The 23,830-nt window shown below is 46.0% G+C and overlaps 2 protein-coding genes across 3 annotated transcripts in view; both read left to right on the top strand.

Annotated features, from left to right (window-relative positions):
- Positions 1 to 8,036: 8,036 nt before the first annotated feature.
- On the top strand, positions 8,037 to 9,816 carry LOC125097248 (collagen alpha-1(I) chain-like). The gene is made up of 2 exons (XM_047724871.1): positions 8,037 to 8,058; positions 8,900 to 9,816. Exons 1-2 carry the CDS (start codon positions 8,037 to 8,039, stop codon positions 9,814 to 9,816), a joined length of 939 nt encoding a protein of 312 aa, XP_047580827.1.
- MATN2 (matrilin 2) overlaps positions 9,113 to 23,830 on the top strand; it is a 130,767-nt gene continuing 116,049 nt past the window's right edge. Inside the window, exons 1-2 of one of the 2 annotated variants that reach the window (XM_047725846.1) lie at positions 9,113 to 9,378; positions 20,506 to 20,675. In XM_047725846.1, the coding sequence (XP_047581802.1) occupies positions 20,531 to 20,675 (145 nt within the window). In that variant the 5' untranslated portion in view covers positions 9,113 to 9,378; positions 20,506 to 20,530. The remainder of the gene's footprint in view (positions 9,379 to 20,505; positions 20,676 to 23,830) is intronic. The other variant, XM_047725845.1, reaches the window with a different exon arrangement.

The following is a 23,830-nucleotide window of genomic DNA, read 5'->3' as shown; positions in this document are numbered from 1 at the left end:
ACTTCTCACAGAAGAGCCTGCTGGGAAAATGTCATTCCTTCCTTTTTTTTTTTTTTTAAAGAGTTTATTTATTTATTTGACAGACAGAGATCACAAGTAGGCAGAGAGAGAGAGAGGAAGGGAAGCAGGCTCCCCTCTGAGCAGAGAGCCCGTTGCGGGGCTTGATCCAGGACGCTGGGACCATGAACTAAGCCAAAGGCAGAGGCTTTAACCCACTGAGCCACCCAGGCACCCTGAAAATGTCATTCCTATTGACCATGCAAGCAAACAGAGAGGGTCCCTCTTCCAGAAAAGCCTGCCAACGCAGCAGCTGCTGTCATGTGTAATTTGGGGAGTGGGCATCCTGACGTCTAGCTGTAAAAGCTGTAAAAGTGATCGGTTAAAAACAACACAGTAATCAAAGGATTGATCTCTGAGGAAAGATTAAAGAGCAGCTAAGATGAGAGGCTAGCTAATGCTCTACTTCTGTTTGAAATAAAAATAAAACAGCATTCTTAGGTCACGCTATTCTTGTGATCAGTTCCTTTTACATGTGAGCTTAATTCAGTAGGGCTCTGAATGAAAAGTTAAATCGCTCGATATGCCTCTCCCTCAGAACTTCTTTTCCCTTCTCAGTAGATCAGTGTATTGTTAAAGCACTCAGTGACCAAATCTGAGACCCTATGGAACTCTGAGGCTTTGGGTGTACACGGCAAAATTCTGAGCAGTGGCTGTGCCACTGAAGTACGGTTGATATGTTCATCCACTTCCTGGGCTCTTGGGATTTAAACAAAGTCCCTGGAAGACTACTTGTGATAAAGCATGTTTGCCTTTCATCCTTTACAAGAATATCACAAGATTCTTCTAGTAAAGGTGTGTGAGGGGGGCCTGTGAGGGGGAACATAGTACACAAGTACGAAAGTCCCCACCAGCAGTGGAAAGCAAGAGCCACAGAATAATCAGAAAAAAACAGGCGAGGAAGCTGAGTGGATCAGGAAGCCATTCCTGCCTTCATGCGAGAGATGCGAGAGAGACGGTTGCAGGAAAAAGAGCATTCAAAACAGGGTGTGCAAGTGAAGAAGAGGAGCAGTCTGGTTCCAGAAGAGACCGAAATGTTTGCATGGAGATTCAGAATTGAAATGAGTCCTAAAAACTAAAACTTTATTAATATGTAACTCACATGCCATACAATTCACCAATCCAAAGGCTGCAACATAATGGTTAATATTATTCAGAGTCGTACAACCATCCCCACAATTTTTGAACATTTTCATTACCCCCAAAAGAAACTCCATACCCACAAATGGTCACTTCCCATCCCCACCCCCAACCTTCCCAGTGCAAGGCAATTTATTTCTCTCTACGGGCTTTGCGTGTTCTGGACATAGAATCATACAACAAGTAGTCTTTGGTGATGGGCTCTTACCCTTGGCATGTTTTTCAGGTTTATTCATTTTACAGCATATATCAGTCTCTCATTCCTTTAGACTGCAGATGACATTTCATTTGACTTATTCATCCATCACTTGGTGAACGTGTGGGTTGTTTCCACTTTTTGCCTATTATGGATTATTCTTTTTTTTTTTTTAAGATTATTTATTTATTTATTTGACAGAGAGAGAGATCACAAGTAAGCAGAGAGGCAGGCAGAGAGAGAGGGAGGAAGCAGGCTCCCTGCGGAGCAGAGAACCCGATGCAGGGCTCGATCCCAGGACCCTGGGACCATGACCTGAGCTGAAGGCAGAGGCTTTAACCCACTGAGCCACCCAGGTGCCCCCCATTATGGATTATTCTGCTATGAATATTTGTGTATAAGATTCTGTGTGGGCATCTGTTTTCATTTCTTTTGGGTATATACCTAAGTAGAATGGCCAGGTTATGTGATAACTCTATGTTTAACTTTCTAAGAAGCTGCCCAGATGTTTTCCACAGTGGCTGCCCCACTTTCTATTCCCACAGGCAATGTATAAGGGTTCCAGTTTCTCCACATCCTCAGCAACACTTGTTATTTCCGGTCTTTTTTCATGGACATTTGAGAAGAATGTGAATTCAGCCATTATGTCTTCACTTGGGTTTTCTGCTCATTTCTCTCTCTCTTCTCCTTCTGGGACCCCTATTATGTTATTCCACTCAACGTCATTCCACAGTTCCCTTAAATGATCTTCAGTTTTTCAAATTATCTTCTTTTTGCTGCTCTGTTTGGGTGAGTTACACTGCCCTGTCTTCTAGATTGTGGATCCTTTCTTCATCCAGTCTGCCGCTGAATGCCTCTCATGTATTTTCAGTTCAGTTATTGTATTTTTCTGCCCTGTGACTTCTGTTCGGTATTTTCTTGTATTTTCTCCTTGTTGAAGTTCTCATTGTGTTCCCACATTTTTCTCCCAGGCGTGGTGAGCATCTTTGTGACCATTACTTTGAACTCTTTATCAGGTAAATTACTTATTTCTGCTTCATTAAGATGTTTTCCTGAAGTTTTATTATCTTGTTCTTTCATTTATTTATTTATTTATTTTTATTTATTTGACAGAGAGAGATCACAAGTAGACAGAGAGGCAGGCAGAGAGAGAGAGAGGGAAGCAGGCTCCCTGCTGAGCAGAGGGCCCTATGCGGGACTCGATCCCAGGACCCTGAGATCACTACCTGAGCCGAAGGCAGAGGCTTTAACCACTGAGCCACCCAGGTGCCCCTGTTCTTTCATTTAGAACAGATTCCTCTGTTTCCTCATTGTGCTTGACTCTCTGTGTTTGTTTTTGTGTATTGATGAAACAGTCACCTTTCTATCTTGAAGGCATGGTCTTGTCTAGGAGATGAAACTTGTTGTTGAATCTTGCCCTAGCTTTTGGTTGTCTCTTGAAACTTTGTGATTGTCTGAGCAGCCTGATTTATTCTTGATAGGTCCCAGTTGTTAAGAGAATGCCAAGACCTGTAAGTGTTCCAGAGAAGGATCTCATTCAGCACCTTGTTTCAGGTTGACTGGAAGCCCGTCCTTCAGGTGACAGCTTTTAAGGTTTGCAAATATATGCAGACTTATGAGACCAGAATTGTTAACGCTGCTGGCCTCTGGACCAGGTGATCTGGAGGCGCTCCATTGGTGACAGTTGCAAAAACTGGGGTTCCAGACAAGTGTATAAGCTGCTTGCTGGGTGGTACTGACAAGCTATAGTGAGGCCAAGGGAGAGTGTCCTCCCAACCTGCATTCCCTGAGAGTGTTTCCAAAGCCTCTAGATGTGTGGTAAACCTGAAGCCCGGTCCGTGGGCGGACGTTCCAGGACAAGTAAATAGGCCTTTTTCACGGGAAGAATGGGGTGTGTTTCTGTGCAGTGCCTTGGGGCAGTAGCCTGCCAAGAACTGTCTCATTGTTTCATGGCAGGGCCATAGGATGGGGCTGGTGCCAGGGCAGGTGCTGGCCCGCAGGTTTTGGTAGAACCGCTGACCAGACTTTTTTATTACAGTCATTCTAGTGGGTGTGAGGTGATGTCCTGTGGTTTTGATTTGCATTTCTCTAATGGTAAATTATGTTGAGCATCTTTTCACTCTCATATTGACCATTTGGATACCTTCTTTGCCATAATGTCTATTCAAAAACTTTGGCCATTTATAAATTGGGCTGCATTTTTATTATTAAATTGTATGGGTCCTTTATATGGTCTAAGTACAAATCTCTTATTGGTCTATGGTTTGGAAAAGATCTTCCCCATTCTATGGGTTGTCTTTTCTTCATCGTGTCCACTGAAGCACAAAAGCTTTTAATTTTGATGAATTCCAATTTATCTATTTTTTTCTTTTCTAATTTATGGTTTTGGAGTCCTGTGATCAGTGATTATAACTCGCTCAGATCATGGTTAGTGTTTTTTAGTAATAAAATCTTTTAAAATTAAGTTATGTACATTTTTTAGACATAATGCTTTTGCACACTTCATAGACTATAGTGTAGATTAGCAAGTCAGGAAACAACAGATGTTGGCGAGGATGCAGAGAAAGGGGAAGCCTCTTACACTGTTGGTGGGAAGACAAGCTGGTGCAGCCACTCTGGAAAACAGTATGGAGGTTCCTCAAAAAGTTAAAAATAGAGCTGTGACCCAGCAATTGCACTACTAAGAATTTATCCAAAGGATACAAATATAGTGATTGGAAGGGGCACATGAACCCTGATGTTTATAGCAATAGTGTCCACAATAGCCAAACTGTGCAAAGAGCCCAGAAGTCCATTGACAGATGGATAAAGATATCCATCTTTAATGGATAAAGATGATGTGGTATAAATATGCAATGGAATATTACTCAGCCATCAAAATAATGAAATCTTGCCATTTGTAATCACGTGGATAGTCGTAGAGGGTATTATGCTAAGCGAAATAGTCAGAGAAAGAAATATACCATATGATTTCACTCATATATGAAATTAAAGAAAACAGACGAACATAGGGGAAGGGAAGGAAAATAAAATATGACAAAAACAGAGAGGGAGGCAAATGATAAGAGACTCTTAACTATAGGGAACAAAATGAGGGTCGCTGGAGGGGAGATGCATGGGAGATGGGGTAATTGGGTGATGGGCATTAACAAGGGCACTAGAAATAATGAGCACTGGGTGTTACATGCAACTGGTGAATCTCTGAATTCTGCCCCTGAAACTAATAATATAGTATATGTTCATTAAATTGAATTTAAATAAACATTTTTATTTATTTTTAAGAAGATTTTATTTATTTATTTGACACAGAGATCACAAGTAAGCAGAGAGGCAGGCAGAGAGGGGGAAGCAGGCTCTCTGCTTTCAGCAGAGAGCCTGATGTGGGGCTTGATCCCAGGACCCTCCAATCATGACCTGAGCTGAAGGCAGAGGCTTAACCCACTGAGCCACCCAGGTACCCCTAAATAAACATTTTAAAAAATATAATTTGGGGGCACCCCGGTGGCTCAGTGGGTTAAAAAATATATAAAAATATTTTTATATGCACTGGGAAATCAAAAAATTTGCTCAACTCCCTTTATTGTGCTACTTGCTTTACCGCAGCGATCTGGAATCACACTCCCAGTATCTCTGAGTGTGGCTGTAATTGATCTTCAGCAATGGTTCTGACAGTATTCTTCTGCTCGCATGCAAAGGCTGGCGCTAACAGTGAAGCAGTACTAGGCAGGGCTCTCTCATTAGTCCTGCCCAGGGATGCTGAGCTGTCTTAGACATTTTGCTCTAACTGAAAGAAATTTTCAACTCTTTAAAACTTTGGTTATTCCATCCTCTTCTCAACCTCTTTGCCTTCTCGTATAGTATACACGTAGCCAGTAATGTTCTGGCACTTTCTGTACTTGGGAATTGCTTTGTCCATTCTTGCTTTTAAATGAGTCAAGACATTTCCATTGCTTCTTTTCAAAGACTGCTTTCCCAACCGAATTGGTCACTTTGTTTCACTACCTCTGATTTTTTTCCCCATCTATGACTTATTGCGGTTCTCCCTGGTGCTTTGCCTTATTCTTTCCACTGGACTGTCTGTAGTGTTTCCCCTTCTGTTGAACCCCAGTAATAACCACATCCCAGTTATTTTCTTCCGCAAGAGAGAACATGGAAAAGTCCTGACTTCTGATACTTTTGTTATACTTGAGTCATTTTTGAGCTCTGTTAGCATCCTGGAGGATTCAGTAGGACAGACACACACAGTCCTCGCCTGAGGATCTTGCGATCTGATTTCACACCGGACAACCAACGTAGACACTGGTTTATTAGTGGCATTGAGAGAAAGTAGTCAATTGAGTGTCACAGGAATGAGGCTATTGGCTTTTTTTTTTTTTTTTTCAGATTTTTATTTATTTGAGAGAGAGAGAGCACATGAGTAGGTAAGAGGGAGAAGCAGATTCTTTCTGAGCAAGGAGCCAGATGTCAGGCTCCGTGCTGGGATGCTGGGATCATGACCTGAGCCAAAGGCTGACGCTTAATGCTTAACAGACTCAGCAACCCAGGTGCCCCGAGGCTCTTGGCTTCTAACAGCAGACTACTTAGTGCAATTCCTAGGTTTAAGGATGAAAGAAGTAGCGGAATGATGCTTCTATCCATAGCAAGTCCATATCCTCCACTCGAAAGGGGAAACTAGTCTCCAGGAAGATAGGCAGTGTTTTAGCCTTGCCAGTATCCAAGAAAACAAGTCAGATTTCCACTTGCTCTTGCCTATGCATTGAAACTCCCCACGTCCTGCTATTATCTCTGGGTTTTGACAGGTAGCCTCATCAACCTGATTTCACAAACATTACAAGGCTCTAAACTCCAGGTTCAGGCCATAGCAGCCCATTCCCCTCCACTGTGTGGCATAGGGCAATATCCAAAAACAAGCAGAAGGCCTGGTCCCTGCCCTCAGGAGCAAAGGGCCCAAGTTCAAGATCACATATAAACATGTGAGTCCTCTTCAAAACATATATTGTTTTTCTAAATAAAATTTCAACCGGCTATAGTTTTTTCCTGATCACTTTCATCTTGTCTTTCCAAGGTGGGGTAGTAATTTGTTTTTGTTTTTGTTTTTTTTATAGAAATCATTTCACCTGGGTCAAGAGTACCATCAGCCAGCCTGTCCTCAAGGAGGGTCTTCTGGACATGGAACTGACTGTCCATGCTGATGGGACACCCAGGAGGAAGCACTGCCTTGGGCTGGAGTACAAACCCAGCCACCGCCTCGCAATGCTCCTCTCTTAACTTCCAGTCCCAACCAACTGGCAGCTGGCCCAAATGGGAAGTGTCTCCTAGGTAAGACATCTTGCCCTTCTCCTTGATGGGAGGGGGCGTTGGTTTGCCAACAGTTTACATGGAACTCAAACCTCATCAGTCACTGAGAAACACAGTGTAAGGGAGGAGAGACCGCAATTCTACATTTCTCCTCACCCATTCAGTACAAGGTTTATTTTAGGTTATGGGTCTATGACCCATGACAGACCAACCTGTCTGCTCTTTGGTTTCTGGTCCCTTCCCATTTAATAGTCTCATTTCAGTCTGCCCTCTAGGAAGCAAAACAAAACAAAACAGAAAGTTTTAATGTTTATAAGGAACAGATGAATTCATACGTCAAAATTCTCTATGAGGTTAGTCATGATTGTGAGCCCTGGGTCAAATAGTGTCCCCTTCACTCCAGTCCTTACGCCACCATAGACCACATGTGGAGATAGAGAGCTGAGGTTTGAACCCGGTAGAGCTACCAGGTATAATGAATCTGGATGGCTCTCCATTCCAACTAACTCTTGAACTTTCAGATACTACATGCTCTCATTCTTATCTGTGGGCATACGATTGCCTGCATGAGAACTGAAAATCTTAAACCCATACTTCTTCTGAATAAGATTCTCTGTACATTAAGCTGGTAGCAAGGCCTTTGGCAGAAAAGGTAAATCTGGGTTCTCCCCGAGAGCCTCTGGTGTTATCAACTTGCATTCACCTAGAAGGTGACCAGAAGTGAAGGCACTATATTTTCCGACTTGATATTTCAGGACACTGAGCTCACGTACGCTTCATTTTTTCTGGCAGACCTGAGGATCATTCCACAAGGTAGAACAACTCATTGACATATTTGACTTGGCCCCAGGAGTGCTTCGTACAGAAATTTCCTATTCTGATGAATTCTGACAGAATTCCCTGGAGAAAAACACCCATTTTAGTTGGCATATCCTAGAGTCCCTGGAATCAGTTACTTACTTAGAATTCCTTAAAATTTGGAAGGATTTCGGAATAGCCATTGTTTTCTTGATAAATTACTGGACATACTGGTGTCTTGGAATAAGGCAACGCATTTTAAATGCAAGTTTCCAGAAACTGCAACTCAACTTCCCCAACTCCTAAGGGATTTTCACTGGCCCAGACTCAGGAAGAATTTTCTTCTGTGGGATCCAAGACCTCAGAGACCAAACATTTCCTGAAGACTTTCCTCCGCTTTCTGACTTCTACCTACCTCCTCCCAGAGATAAACAAAGAAACGATTTCTGACCTGCTCAGGCAGTCAAGAGTGCCCCCGGGGCCTAAGGTGCAGGTTAGGGGAACAAAGGAACATGAATCCAAGATTCTTTCTCTGCAGTATGGCACGATGGAGTTGCCTGATGGTTTGAGTATGTTAACCTGTCGCTTTATGACTGGAATTTTTACTCCCTGCTCCTGGAGCTTTTCTAAGGAATTGATTTTGTATATGGTGTTCATTTATATTCCAGAAACCAACTCGATCATAAAATAGAAGAGATGGTTAGGAGTAAAGGCAGCCAAGAGCACTTAAATTATCAGACTCTGGCACCTCCAAAGGTTTTGAAACTCATTAGTTCTGCTGCCTCTCCCCCATAGCTTGTTAAAACCTGACCTGGTTGTGTTGGGTTAGTGGTTTGGGGATAGAATTTTGGAGCCATCCTTAGGAGATGTGCTGGCCTGGTGTACATTGCCCTCTCATGGGGGCTGGTCAGGAGATGCTTGGCACCAGGCCCTTTCCATGCCGGGGTCCCATCCTGTCATCTGCATCCCTCCGAAGTTCTGCGGGGACCTCTAAGGTCATGTTCTCCCACCTTATAAAGTTGGAAATATCTTCCCGCATAATTTCAAAAGTCTTGTCTGAACTAGATTTTCTCTGCTCCTTCAGAGTAGGAACTTTGTTTCCTCTCCGTCCTGGCATCCTTACTCCCCCCACCCCACCCCGGTCTGGTCTGGTCCCCGGCCAGTGGACGTTCTGTGAATAAGAACTGGCACTGGTGGGATGTTCTGGGCACTGCCAAGACAGGTCCTGGCACTTGTCACCAATTATCCCCATTCTCACCACTTTTTCTTCATTACCATCATCGATGAATGCCTCCTGCAGATCGTGACCCCAAGTTCAGGACACAGTACCCCTGCCATGCCTCCCTTCCCTCAGGAGATGCTCTCCCTCCACCCTACCCCGCCAAGTCCCCCAGAGCCTCTGTTGTTCAGAGTCTGCGGTCCGGACCCCTGGAGTCCGAAGCCCGCCTGGGCTGGCGGAGGGGACCGAGCGGAGCGGGGTGGCAGCAGGCAGGGCGCACGGCCAGGGTGCCCAGCTCCCCGGCTGCCCGCAGGGTGGGGCCGCAGTGGCCGCCGCTCCCTTCCCGCGCCTTCCCCATCCCCGAAGACGACACCCCTCCTTCCGCCCGGCCCGCTCCCCACCCTCGCCGCGGCGCCGCCTCCCCGCCGCCCTCCCGCGCTGGCCCCGAGCCTCGCAGGCAGCCAGCGAGCGAGGGGAGCGCTCTGGGATGGGACTTGGAGGAAGCGGCGAAGGAGGAGACAGCGGCCGAGGCTCGGGCTTCTTCCGCGGCTCCCGCGAGCAACCCCCGAGGAGAACGGCGCCTCCCCGAGCGGCGAGGAGGCCGGCGACGAAGACCCGGGTGGCTGCGCCCGTCTCGCTGCTCAGGCGCCCGCGGCGACGGCGGCTGCAGGTGAGCGGGGCGCGCTTTCCCCGGGGATCTCCGCGCGGCCCCGCCGCCCCGAGGCGCGGACAGACCGGCCGACCGCCTGACAGACCTACATACCGACCCGCAGAGCGCGGGCGGACGGGCGCACGCGGGCGCTGCCCCAGGCCTGCGTGCCCGCCAAGCCCCGGCCCCTGCCTGCGGCTTGGCGCGGCGCCTCCGGCCGGGCGCCCCCTCCGCCCAGGGGCTCGTGGCTCCCGACCCTGCTGGGCGCGCGCGAGCGGCGGGCGGCGCTGCCGGGACCCCCCAGGCGGGGAGAAGGCTGGCCACTGGGGCCGGGCGAGCGGGGCGCGCTCCCTGCACCGGGCGCACCCGCAGTGCCCCGTGGGGGCGCTGTGCCCCGCGGCGCGCATTCCAGACCTGGGCTCCCATGGCTGCGGGGACGGGGAGGCTGAGACTTGTTGAGCGGGCATCCAGTGAGATTTCTTTCTTACTGGCAGGCCAGATCGAATCGGATTCCTCCCCTCGGTCGGCTGGTATTTTCATGCCCTGTTATCTGGATTTTGTTCTTGGTCCTCTCTTGTCTCTCCATGTGGAGAAGGGAGAAAAAGCGGAGGGCATTTTGTGGTAGTTGCTAGAAACCCCGGACAGTTTGGGGGGGAGACAAGGTGGCCAGGACTGGACGCCCAGGGAGGTAGCTTCTCGGGAATAGACACCCCCCCCCCAACCTGAACTAACCCAACTGACCAAGTTCCAAATTGTCATGAATCAGGGGGCCAGGAAGCATCTGCACCAAGTGCATTGAATGGGCCTTCCAGAAGAGGGGAGGCTGTGGGGGTCGGTGGTCAAGGTCATAGAATCTGGCATTAGCCTGCCTGGGTCCAAACCCTAGCTGTGAAGCTCTTAGGTTGGTAACCTCGGAGTAACCCAACTACTCTATGCCTCAGTTTCCTCATCTGTGTAGTGGAGATGTTAATACCTTCAGGGCAGGATTAAATCCTCACCTTCAGGGTGAGGATTAAAGTCCTTAGAACAGTTCTAGACGTGTCCTAAAGCTAAGTAGTGAGTTCTATTACCTCCCTTTCCAGAAAAAGCAAGGAGTTCCTCTGAGCAGTCACCTCCTCCCCAACTCAGGAATATAGCCTCTCTGCAGATATATGACGGGGTCAGATAATCCACATGTGGTTAACTGGGGTTTTCCAGTCCGGAGACCACTCCTCCACAGCTCTCCCTGCCTGCTTTCTAAGGGACAGCTTCATAAAACCATGTCAAGATACCACAGTGGGTTTATGGACAGTGGACTGGAAAGTTTCTTCTTAGCCCCTGAAGCTTGGTCCCTTGGAATCCACTTAAGAGGGGCACCCGGGTGGCTCAGTCAGTTAAACGCCTGCCTTCCATTCAGGTCCTGGGATCCAGCCCCACATCGGGCTCCCTGCTCAGCGGAAAGCCTGGTTCTCCCTCTCCCTCTGGCTGCTGCTCTGCCTACTTGTGCTCTTCTCTCTCTCTCTGTGTCAAATAAATAAAACCTTTTATTTTATTTTATTTTTTTAAAGATTTTATTTTATTTATTTGACAGAGAGAGAGAGATCACAAGTAGACAGAGAGGCAAACAGAGAGAGAGAGGAGGAAGCAGGCTCTCCGCTGAGCAGAGAGCCCGATGCGGGGCTCGATCCCAGGACCCTGGGATCATGACCTGAGCCGAAGGCAGAGGCTTTAACCCACTGAGCCACCCAGGCGCCCCTAAATAAAACCTTTTAAAAAGAAGAAGAAGAGGAGGAGGAGGAGAATCCACTTAAGAATGCAGAGATCTATGGCTCTTCACTTCTTGTCCATACTTTTATTCCTGCCATGAGAATTCCACCTTAGGCCTCCTAGTTGCCAGGATTCTCTCTCTCTCTCTCTTTTTTTTTTTTTTAAATAAATCAGGGCTCCAGAGTTCCTTGCTCCTAGCATCCAGACCCAGGCAAATGGGAGCCCGTGTGGCCTGGGTTCGCTCACTGGAGACGCCGTAACAGCGTCCAGCCCTGTTGGGTCTCCCTCCTCTTAGTCATGCCCTAAGCTCTCAACAGGAAGCACCAGGTATCTCTGTTCCGCAAGAGGTAGTTGTGATGAGGCCCAAGATTTAAGGAAAAGGAAAACAGATGATTGCTTTTTGAAAGATAGCAAAGAAATAAGAGGGTCTTTGGAGATTCTAGAAGGGAATCCCACAATTTTCCTGGAAAGAGCTCTGACGGGTGCCTAAAAGAAGGCCAGGAGTAAGGCCGGGGTGCGGCTGGTAAGGGGAGTAGAGACAGGCTCGGGTCTCAAGAAAAGCAGGCCATAGGGGTGATGGGTGTCAACGCCGGCAGGCACCAGGTGGTGGGTGTGAAGCCGGGCATGCAGTGACAGAAGACATGCTAAGACTCAGGGGTGAGTGGTGGAGTTCAAGACCAGTCATGTGGGTCAGAGTCTCTAGGGCTTTCCCCCCGGGACCTCCAGCCCTCAGGTCTGTGGCACCGTGTTCAAGAGAACGCTTTCCTGGGACTCCCTGTCTTTAGGGACGCTCAGGAGGGCTGCCCTGTGTCACAGGCCTGTGAGGATAGCTCGGGAGGGTCGTGGGAGGTGGGAGGAGGGAGGCTGAAGCATCGAGGAGCATGGAGTATGTCGTCACTGTTGCTAGTAAACAGCGCCAGAGAGGCCCTTCCAAGGGACCAGTTGCCACTTGGAGCTCCAGACTGTGAGGTCATCTTTGAACCCTGCCATGTGGCTTGGCAGACGGCCATCACTGCCTTACCTGGCAGGACCCTGAAAGGGACTCAGAGAGAAAGGCAGGGCTGGGCTGGATTCCAGAGGCTTGGGCCGTTGTCAGAAGTTGGTGGCAGTGATGATGTCAGTGGTGGGGGTAGCACGGGCACAACCCAGAACGCACACTGATCTGGGCACATGAAGGCAAGATTATGGGACTTTGGAAGCCACAATTAGGGATACAGCAGGATTACTTTTCATGACTGTGTAACCAGCATTCTGATGAATCAGTAGAACTTTGTCAGCACCCCAAACCCCCCTCATGCCTCCCTCTGCACACGGACACCAGAGTGTAACCACTACCCTGATTCCTACGATGGAAGATTAGCCTTGTCCACTTTGAATTTTATTTTGTTCAATATTTTGTTTGTAAGTTTATGACGTTAATGCATGAAGTGGTAATTCATTCTTTTCTCTTGCTGTATAATATCCCATGTATGACTTTACCTCAGTGTATCTGTTCTGCTGTTAAGGAGCATTTGGGTTCTTTCCATTCACAGTTCATTTTGAAAGGGGGTGACCACCTACCCATGTGTCTGTTGTTACAAACTCAATCCAACCAGCAGAGAGTAAGAAACATTGTATAAGGTTATGCGGCTGAAGGGTTAATGAGAGAGAGAGAGAGAGAGAGTGTGAGAGTGTGTGTGTGTGTGTGTGTGTGTGTGTGTGTGTTGGTGGGGTAGGTGGGGGGACTTGCAGAGGTCAGCATTATAACCCAGGGCCAGATAACATGGCTTTGAATGCTAAACTAAGGACTCCAGATTTTATCCTGTAGGCATGTGGAAGTTGGAAGCTACTGGCTGTTTTTGGGCCGGAACATGATAAGCATGATAGTGTTTTGGGGAGATTGAATTCAGCACTGGTGCTAAATGGATTCACTAGGCGAGACTTGGAAACGTCTATTAATTAGGACTGACGTTCCATTCCAACTTACAGAAAAAACTGAAATAATGGCAGCTTAGAGAAAGAAGTTTATTTTTGTCTTGCATTCTAGAAGCCTGGAGGCGGTGAGTCCAAAATGTGAGTGGGGTCAGAGACCAATACTCCTGTGCTTCACTTTACCACAGAGCGTGGCTTCCATGTCCGTCGTGGGTCATGGTTCAATATGACTGCTGGGCATCCAGCCAGGATGTTCTCATTCCAGCCAGCAGGAAGGCAAAAAGCAAGGAGGTCAATCCCGCATCCCTCCTTTAGGACACTTTCCAGAAGTTGTACATACCATGACTGCGGCCATTCACTGGCCAGCATGTAGTCACTCTGGGAAGAAGGGAGGACTGGGAACCATGGTCTTTACTCCAGCCCATCACACATCCAGCTCGAAAGTGGGGGGTATTACCAGAGAAGGAGAGGTAGGAAGATATTGGGGGATAACCACCAGTGGTCTCTCTGATGGGAATAAGGTCTAGGGCTGTGACTTCGGTATGGATAGAAAGGGAAGAAGACATGAGTGAGAAGACATCACTGAGGGAAAAAAAAAAATTGGCAGGACTTGGTGCTTAAGTGCATGGAAGGGAAAAAAAGATATGGAAGGAATGACCATATATACCAAAATATGAGGGGAGGGCCCCCCCGGAGGGCCCCCCCACCCCCCGACAAAATTTCTCCTTAGGAAAGAGGAAATTGCCCTTTGAGTCCTTGCAAAGTCTCTCAAAGTACAGGGAATCTAGCAAATATTTTAAACAAAGTGCTGTTTGGGGAAGACACACTAGTTCAAAATGTTCTCAGTCAATGTGCTAGCTTTGTGTACATCTAGACACACACCAAAACAATAAACAAATCGACACAAAAATAAACAAATCGATGCAGATTTTGTAATTATGCTTGAGGGCACAATTTCCCACTTGCAAGGATTGGGTGATGCTGGATACAATTCTTTAAAGAAGAACACCATGAGGGAGCAAGTGGCAGAGATACAGTGTCTTCATATTACGTGGGTAAGTGACAGCTGCTGGCCCGAGATAAATTGTCCAAGGACAGCATCATATACGGGTCTGGAAAGTTCTGTAGCTCAGACAACTTAGACACAGGTGGAGAGGTTGGAAGACTCAAAACGTATCTTCACTGTTGAGAAAAGAGTGATGTTCGAAAGGCAAGCATTTGCAAACATTGTTTTATGGAACGTTTTTAAGGAGAAAAGCCTTCTTTCTTTTTTTTTTTTTTTTTAAAGATTTTATTTATTTATTTGACAGAGACCACAAGTAGGCAGGGAGGCAGGCAGAGAGAGAGAGGAGGAAGCAGGCTCCCTGCTGAGCAGAGAGCCCCATGCGGGGCTCGATCCCAGGACTCTGGGATCATGACCGGAGCCAAAGGCAGAGGCTTTAACCTACTGAGCCATCCAGGCGCCCCGAAAAGCCTTATTTCTAAAGTGATATATTATTTTGTAATTTAAAGCATTTTGAATAGGCATTTGTGACTACGTTGATGCATTAGTTATTGTGACTCGATAGCTGATATTTCATCTATATCCTTTTAAAATTATGTATTTAACTTGGCCAAGAAATTTGAGGGAGGGGGTCCTCCTGTCACAGGAGATAGCCATTGGGGTCTCCTGTATTTAGGCAAATATCCTATGTAGAGAAAGACATGAGCTGAGACTTTGGCAGTCGTCAGTTGCAGAACTGGACCTGTTTGATTCAATATTTATTGATCTTTTGCTGGTCAATAAGTGCGTTTGTTCAACATTTGTCTATTTTCTAAAGACTTATTTATTAAATTCCGCCTCCAGCATGTGGGTGATACAGCAATGACCAGGTATGGTCAGCTCACAGACAAGGCAGGGAGACAGATCTTGTAGCAAGAAAAAGAAACCGAGGGCTAGGGCGGACAACCGACCCATTGTTCGGGTCTCACAGAGACATCAATCCTTCTTCGGAAAATTGGAGAACATTTTAGGGAGTGGGTAACACAATGAGCTGAGCCTTGAGGAATGAAAGCAGTTTTGGTTAACATAGGGCTCCCAGGCCAAGGGGACCAGCATGGAGGGACGCACCGGCTATGACAAGAATCTGAGTTCCTCCGGCTGGGGAGATGGCAGGGATAGAAAGTTGGCTTTGTCCCTTAGCTAGCTCTCAGGGCTGGGAGAGTGTCTTGGAGAGTAGCATAAAACTGGGAACTCGTCCACTTTGCAGAAGGATTGTAGGGATCCAGTGAGATGATAATACCCAGAATGCCCAAGGTCACTACCCGGCACATAGTAGGCACTTAAAAAATAGTAACGGCTTACCCCCCCTTTCTCTTCCTGTCCAGACAGAGTTTACCACCTTGAGAAAGTCATGCCCAACCTTCTTTAGGATCGCAGGATTGTGCTGGCCTGTGGCCTGGTTTGGCTTGAGAAACAGGGCTCTCACGCCACGCCTCTCGTTTTACAGCTGACTAAAACCCAGAGAGAGAAGTCCTCGCACTAAGATCCCGCAGGGTGTTCTAACAGGCCGGGCCTCTCCTCTCAAGGCCCACAGCGCATCCTGATGGCTCTACTGCGATTCCACTCGCCGGACAGTTTATTTGGAATGGGGACACTTAGAAGAACCCAAGGCTAAGAGGGTCAGAGCGGTCTCCTCTCCCTTTTCCCCCACCCCTTGTTAAAGCTTAATGAAAAGACTCATTGTCCCCTGGAGAGGAGAAACACTGTTAAAACAAAAGTCAAAGCTGTTGTATTTTTTAAAAGATATTCTTTCTGTGCCCCTAAATGCTTCATGGAATCTGTTCAGATTGAATTAACCTCTGTTTCCCAGCACAACCATCCTCCTATGCCCATACATGAGAGGACCCGTTTCTCAAGCATCAGCCCATTTCCCAGCTAGAACTGGTGCCCGTCCTTCAAATGCTCTCAGCTCTAAGTGCTCAGCTGAGCAACATTATGAATAAGGGTTCCATGCCCTGACTTCTTTTCTCTTGTTTCACTGTCACTTCATTTTTTTTTAAAGATTTTATTTATTTATTTGACAAACAGAGATCACAAGTAGGCAGAGAGGCAGGCAGAGAGAGAGGAGGAAGCAGGCTCCCTGCTGAGCAGAGAGCCCGATGTGGGGCTCGATTCCAGGACTCTGAGATCATGACCTGAGCCGAAGACAGAGGCTTAACCCACTGAGCCACCCAGGCGCCCTATCACTTGATTTTTTAAAAAGGTCTATCTTGCCTGTATTAATATTGTCGTACTGGTTTTATGTGGGCGTGTGTACAATATTCTTTCCCCTATCCCTTTAGTTTCTTTTAAACAGCATTTTGAAGTATAACTTACATACCAATAAATTTCATCATTTTTAGGGGACAGTTTGAGGAGTTCTGACAAATGTATAGATCTATGTATCCTCCACCATAATCATGATATAAACACTTAATTTCCACCCCTGCCCCCCAATTTCCCTAATGACCCTTTGTAGCTGATCTTCTCTTCCAACCCCCAGGACCCTGGAACCACGGATCTGCTTTCTGTCCTGTAGTGTTGCTTTTTATTGAATGTCACATAGACAGACTCATTCGTATGTGATCTGTTGTGTCTGGCTGCTTGCACTCAGTTTAATTCTTTTAAGATTCAACCGTTAGTTGCCGAGTAGCATTCCATTGTATGGAGGTACCACAGTTAATTAATCTGCTCATCAACACGTGGACGTTTGGGTGGTATCCTGTTTTTAGTTTTTATAAATAAAGCTTCTAGGACCATCTGAGTATAAGTCTTTGTGTGGATGAGTTTTTGTATCTTTTGGGTAAATTCCGAGGAGTGAGGTTGCTGGTAGCAAGAGGAAACATCTCAGTCTTGCCAGGACCGAGGAGTTTATCAGGATGCAGGACTTCTGGTGCTAAAACATGGACGGTTCTGGGTAAACCAGGACAGTTGGTCACCTGTGCTGGTGTGACCATTTGAATATTTCACATATTTTCAGATGGGTTTTTTTGTCTTCTTCTTATTGGGTTTATAAGAGTTTATACAGTTGGATATAAATAACAGATCAGAAATGTTGGGCAAATCTTTTTGACCAGCTTGTGACTGGTTGTGCCACTGCAGTTTGAAAAAGAAAAGTTTTAAATACTTTCAGATACTAGTGTTATTTTTAAGTTATGTATTTGTATGTCATCATTCTATTATACTGGTCATAAATAAATAAGCATAAATGTTAATTTCATGTGTGTTAAATGGCTTAATATGACAAATGACCATTGTGTACTTTATATTAATTGGTTTGATTGTATAATGATAAGAACAACAAATAGCTTACTGAGCACTTACTATGTGCCATTCTCTATTCTATGTGCTTTATATATATGGACTGATTTAATCCCTACAACAACCAGGTGTATTTCTTATTCCCACTTTAAAGATTAGGAGACTGAGGCACAGAGAAGATAAGAGTAATCTGTTCAGTGTTCAACACCTAGAAGTGCTTAGTTCTGTGTTTTCTTTTTCTAAATAAGTTCCATGCCCAACATGGGGCTTGAACTCACCACTCCGAGATCAAGGGTCTCATGCTCTAGTGACTGAGCCAGCCAGGGGCCCCAAGCTCTGTTTATTTTTCATTCCCTACCCTTCCCCTATCCTTAGTGCCTTCTGGTTAGTGATGGTGATTTGAAAATACAAATACCTCTTGAAATCAGCAGAACCCCAACCACATGAAATTGTTTTTGGAAAATGCTAATCACCCACCACATGATGTTCCAAATTTTTGGATTTAAATGCAAATATGTCAGGTTGGAAGTGGGCCTAGAGAACATGTTGTATACGTTTGAAAATAAATAAAGGGGGCTTTGGTATTTTCTCAGTTTGGAGGAGGGAGAAAGCAGTAAAATAATAAATCACATATAAATGACATAACACACTTATAAAGTCATATAAAATGTGATAAATACCCAGGAAGCTGGAAAGTAAATAGTAGGTTTAAGACTAGAGAAAGAGGCACAATCTTCTAAGTGTTCCTTTTCTCAGAAGGAATCTCACAGTTAAAGCTATGAAAAGGGGCCAATCTAATTAGTGAAGAATTTAATCTTTTTAAAAAGCTGGGGGCTGTAGTTCTCAGGAATGAGCCTGTATGCCCCCAAGCCTTACGGCTTTATCAGCTGCATAACCTTAGGTAAATCACCAACCTTCTCTGAGTCACTGCTAGAATTAAATGACTTAATACACTTAAATTAAGCATTTGGCCCAGTGCCTGGCACATAGAAGGGCTGTACAAACACTTGCTATTTTTTTTTTTTTAAGATTTTTTGTATTTATTTGAGAGAGAGAGCGAGAAAGAGAGTGAGAGAGAGCACAAGCAGGGAGTGGGAGAGGGAGAAGCAGGCTCCTTGCAGAGTGGGGAGCCTGATGCTGGGCTAGATCCCAGGACCCCGTGATAATGACCTGAGCCAAAGGCAGACACCCCGCCGACTGAACAACTCAGACGCCCCCAAACATTTGCTATTTTTAATATAATTTTAATGCATAGGGGGAAAGTGACTTAGCTGTATACAGCAAGTGTGCAAAACTGTGGACTTTGAAGGTTGACAGCCTGGGTTTATCGCCATGTTAACTCCTGAAAGCAATTTGCTGAACAAACTATTCACTAATTACCGAGGTGGTTTTTTTCTTTTTTAAGTTTTGGGAAATGGTCTTTGCCCTGGCCCTGCCTTGTTCCTGCCTCTGATAGCGAAACAGCCATGCCCTTTCGTGAATTGTATTCTGGGGATTTTACCAGTAGCTCATTGGGTTTTCTGCTAATCACTGACTTGGTAAATTGACCTCCTTACCCTAGGTTTGAATCCCTGCTCTGCTACTTTAGCTGTTTGACCTTGATCAAGTGAGCTGCTCTGAGCCTCCGTTTCCTCATCTCTAAAAAGCAGAGGTAATCATTCTGATTTCTGCAAGATAGGCATGAGGATAAAATGAAGTCAGTTGGGTGCAATTGCCAAGCACGAGATAAGAACTCAGTAAAGATTTTATATGCGTGTGAGGTTACTTAAATGTTGTTCCACCTTAAGTCTTCCCTCCTCCCCACCTAATTTATGTAAATTAATAAATTGCAATGACACTCGTTATATGCGTAGAAGTGGGAAATTTAAACCTAGTCTCAGGACATTGCCTTCTCCATGAGGTTTTGCCAGTCAGGACAGTCTTTTTTTTTTTTTTTTTAGGATTTATTTATTTTTCTGAGACAGAAAGAGTGCAAGCAGGGGGTGGTGGTGGCAAGTGGATGGGGGGCAGGGGCAGAGGGAGAGAGAGAATCTCAAGCTCGAGACATGGGGCTCGGTCTCACGATGCTGAGATCATGACCTGAGCCAAAATCAAGAGTCAAGATACTTAACTCACTGAGCCACCCAAGTGCCCCCAGACAGAATAGTCTTGATGTCACTCACCATGTGGCCAAGTTCCTTTCTCATCCCATGTGAAACGTTGAGACTGGCTATCCTGGGAAGACCTGGTTCTGACCCTGTCACTTCCCTGCTTAGAATCCTTCTGAGCCTCTATACCGGCTATGCCAATACAGAAAACGGGTAAAGGCAGTGCTGTCCTGGTAGACAGGGTTCTTCTGGTTCTAAGTCCCCTTGCTCCTGGGGATACCTGGAGCTCAACTCAGAGTTAGAGTTCTTTATGCACCCGAGAGCTTCCTGCTCAACACTGGGTTTGATCCTATTTTCTGGTCCCCCAGCTCCTTTGCTCATTTGCTTGTCCCCACCTCCCCATGTGTGCCAGGCACTATGCTAAATGCTTCAGTTACATGTATTAACTCACTCAATTAACTAATAGTATCCCATATTCCCACAAGGCTCGGGAGGTTAAGTAGCTTGGCCAGGGTCTTAAACAGTTGGTGAGTGTCAGAGTTGGGATTCAAAGCCAGGAAGTTTGGTGCCAGAGTCCAGGCCCTTGCCTACTATACCATGCTGCCTCTTCATCGACGTGTGGGGGAGGCAGGGAGGCAGGGAGGCTGGGAGGCTCGCTATGGGATGCTACCTTGTGTCCGCCAGACCTGAATGCCTTGGGAATTTATATATATTAATTTGTAGGATACACTATTATCAGACTGAAGGAGTAATGGTACTTGGAATCTTCTGATATACTTTTTCCTTTTTTCAAATCCAAGATATGAAATATGATTATAAACAATTGATAATAAATAACTAAAGAGAAACCTGAGGTTAGTTTTTTTTTCCCTGTCAAGTTTTCCATTCAGTCTCAGAGAGAACAAAGTGTTGAAAAATTTTCATACGCTTGCCCTGCTCAAGAGTATTCAGGAACCTCCCAATGGAAGTTCCTTGGGTTCTTAAGGATCAAACACATAAATGACATTTTAAGGACAAGGGGCACGTTTGATACTGAAAAGGTGGCACAGCGGGTCTGCAGCGCCTAGAGGTCAAGGAGACCTGGAAATCTCACCCTGCTCCCTTCTGTTGTGTCTGTCACAGGCTTCCCCTCCTCCTCTTCTCGATAATGGAAAAGATGCTGGTGGGCTGCTTTCTGTTGGTGCTTGGACAGACCTTTCTTCTCCTCCCCGCTGAGGCCAGGGAGCGGCCTCCCTCGAGGTCCATCTCCAGAGGGAGACACGCTCGGACCCACCCCCAGACGGCCCTCCTGGGTGAGTGATCGGGGCTCTGCCTCTGAAGCAAATAGGAAGAGGTGCTTAAGGGTGGACCTTCGGACCAGGGGATGGACACATGTCAGTAGGGAAGCTCTCTTATCCCTGGGTTTTGGGGGATGGGGTGGGGTGGCAGAGGGAGTAGATCTCATCGGCAATGAGTGCATGGGGTTCTCAAAATGAAATTGAAACCCTTCTATTTCAGACCCTTCCGTTTAATCTGAGGCTCATGACTTTTCTCCGGTATGCAAGGAAAAGATCTGAAAAGGTCAAGGAAAAGATCTGAAAAGGTCCTGGTGGTACTTCTCTGAACAAAGGTGTTAGGAGAATTTTTAATTGGATTTGTCCAGCTAATCCGTGTTAATAATGCTTCCCTGCATGGTAGCGTGGGAAAACGAGTAGGTGGGTTCATGGAAGGTGGGAGCAGCCTCAGAAGAGAGGTGGGGACACTGTGAATGGAATAAAGATATTTGGAGTAGAAAATATCAGGGTTCTCTTATGGACATGTTTTCTTCAGGTGAATTTTTATCTTTCTGCAAGAGAAAGGAGAGATCCTAAAAACATATAGAGTGTGGATAAATGGAGCTGGTTGTAAGTACAGGCTCTGGCAAGCGCAGGTGTGGAGGTAATAGGAAGGTTGGCCCGTGGAAAGAGAATGGGTTTTGGCATAGATCTGGTACTTACTACATGTGTATACTTAGGCGGTGTAGTCCCTCTGAGGTCAGTTTCCCCATCCATAAAAATGGGAATGTTAATGCTGACCTTGGAATATTTTTGTGAGGAGAAAATAAGTTAAATGTAAACTCTAGGGAGGCAATGAGTGATAGCTTTATGACAGCTGTTGTTCTATGAAGTTCTCTGAAGCTGTGTTTTATAGCTTGGTGGCCAGCTGGCAGAATCTGACCCCCTACGAAGGCTATTGAGAGAAGTGCCCAACTGCCTGCTCATCTCAGCATTCAGAATTACAATCAGAGACCAGGGGAACCCCCAAACACTCTGGTTTTTATTTATTTATTTTTTAAATTTCTTTTCAGCGTAACAGTATTCATTGTTTTTGCACCACACCCAGTGCTCCATGCAATCCGTGCCCTCTCTAATACCCACCACCTGGTTCCCCCAACCTCCCACCCCCCCGCCCCTTTAAAACCCTCAGATTGTTTTTCAGAGTCCATAGTATCTCATGGTTCACCTCCCCTTCCAATTTCCTTCAACTCCCTTCTCCTCTCCATCTCCCCTTGTCCTCCATGCTATTTGTTATGCTCCACAAATAAGTGAAACCATATGATAATTGACTCTCTCTGCTTGACTTATTTCACTCAGCATAATCTCTTCCAGTCCCGTCCATGTTGCTACAAAAGTTGGGTATTCCTCCTTTCTGATGGAGGCATAATACTCCATAGTGTATATGGACCACATCTTCCTTATCCATTCGTCCGTTGAAGGGCATCTTGGTTCTTTCCACAGTTTGGCGACCGTGGCCATTGCTGCTATAAACATTGGGGTACAGATGGCCCTTCTTTTCACTACATCTGTATCTTTGGGGTAAATACCCAGTAGTGCAATGGCAGGGTCATAGGGTAGCTCTATTTTTAATTTCTTGAGGAATCTCCACACTGTTCTCCAAAGAGGCTGCACCAACTTGCATTCCCACCAACAGTGTAAGAGGGTTCCCCTTTCTCCACATCCCCTCCAACACATGTTGTTTCCTGTCTTGCTAATTTTGGCCATTCTAACTGATGTAAGGTGGTATCTCAATGTGGTTTTAATTTGAATCTCCCTGATGGCTAGTGATCAAACACTCTGTTTTGAGAGGTTAAAATCTTTCACTAAATGATGACCCCATGATATTGGGCCTTCTTGTCTTTAGTCTTCTGAGAATGTGTTTCCATAGTGACATCAGCATAAAGACCTTTGCAGATGTGGCTTGGACTGGGGCATGTCTAGTACGCAGAAGGGCTTTTTTAAAAACAAATTCAAGATGATGAACGTGTATGTGTATACACACACATACACACATACACACACACAGAGGGAAAAAAAAAACTTAAAATGCCTGATTCATATGGCACCAGCCGCAACTGCCCAGTTGGGTTTCTTTCTTTTCTTTTCTTTCTTTTTTTTTTTTTTTTAATTTTTATTTATTTATTTGACAGAGAAAGAGAGATCACAAGTAGGCAGAGAGGCAGGCAGAGAGGGGGGGAAGCAGGCTCCCCGCTAAGCAGAGATCCTGATGCGGGGCTCGATCCCAGGATCCTGAGATCAGAACCTGAGCCAAAGGCAGAGGCTTTAACCCACTGAGGTACCCAGGCACCCCCCCAGTTGGGTTTCTGATGGGGCTTTCAGAATGAGCCACCACACACTTAGCTGGAAAAACATACTCCTCTTGGCCCCAAATTCCTTCCCTCCACCCACACACACTGCATCTTCCCTAGCTAGCTGTCAGCATTCACTGCCCTCTCTGTCACCCCAAGCTCAGGCTTTGAAGTAGAAACCCCTCGTCGTCTGAAATCAGCCCCACGTCCAGTATTGCCTCCTATTCCTCATTTTGCTGGAGAATGTGCCAGAGACAAGAAGGATGGAACAGGGTGCCTCTTCTCACTCCAGAGAGTGGCCATTGGCCACTCCCAGGTATGCTTGGAGGGCTGCTGGACCCGTGAATGTGGTTGAGTGAGAATCATGAAACTGGAAGGCAAAAACCACAGCTTTGGCCTGGATTCTCAAGTGTCATCTGCATTTGGTCTTCCTTTGACAGGGAACAAAGACGCAGAAGCCACATTCACTGGAGTCCTTGCCCCAATACTTTGATTTCCTCTTCATTCTCAGGATATTGTATCTTCCCTGTTATGGGCGTTTGCTTTTCTCAGCTATTTGTTTTCGATGTTCTAAACATTGCCCGGGCACATTTCACTTTTATGGCAAATCATTGTGTCTGTATTGAACGTATACCCTGGGTGACTTATTTCACTAGGTACTTACGTGCAAGGATGTCTCCAAAAGTTTTAACAGAGAAACAGAATTGTTTCTTAGGTTAGTTCCTCATTTGAATTTTTTGATTAAAAAAAAATTATACTGTATGTCTAAAGTCAAATCAGAGTTCCAGTAACAACTTGAGCCAATTAAAAAAAATAATGCATATAGATATGTGCCCCACTTAC

This window comes from Lutra lutra, chromosome 4 (assembly GCF_902655055.1).
Source record: "Lutra lutra chromosome 4, mLutLut1.2, whole genome shotgun sequence".
Taxonomy (NCBI): Eukaryota; Metazoa; Chordata; class Mammalia; order Carnivora; family Mustelidae; genus Lutra; species Lutra lutra.
Note: the sequence above shows the minus strand (reverse complement) of the source record. Positions and strands in the feature narration are given on the sequence as shown.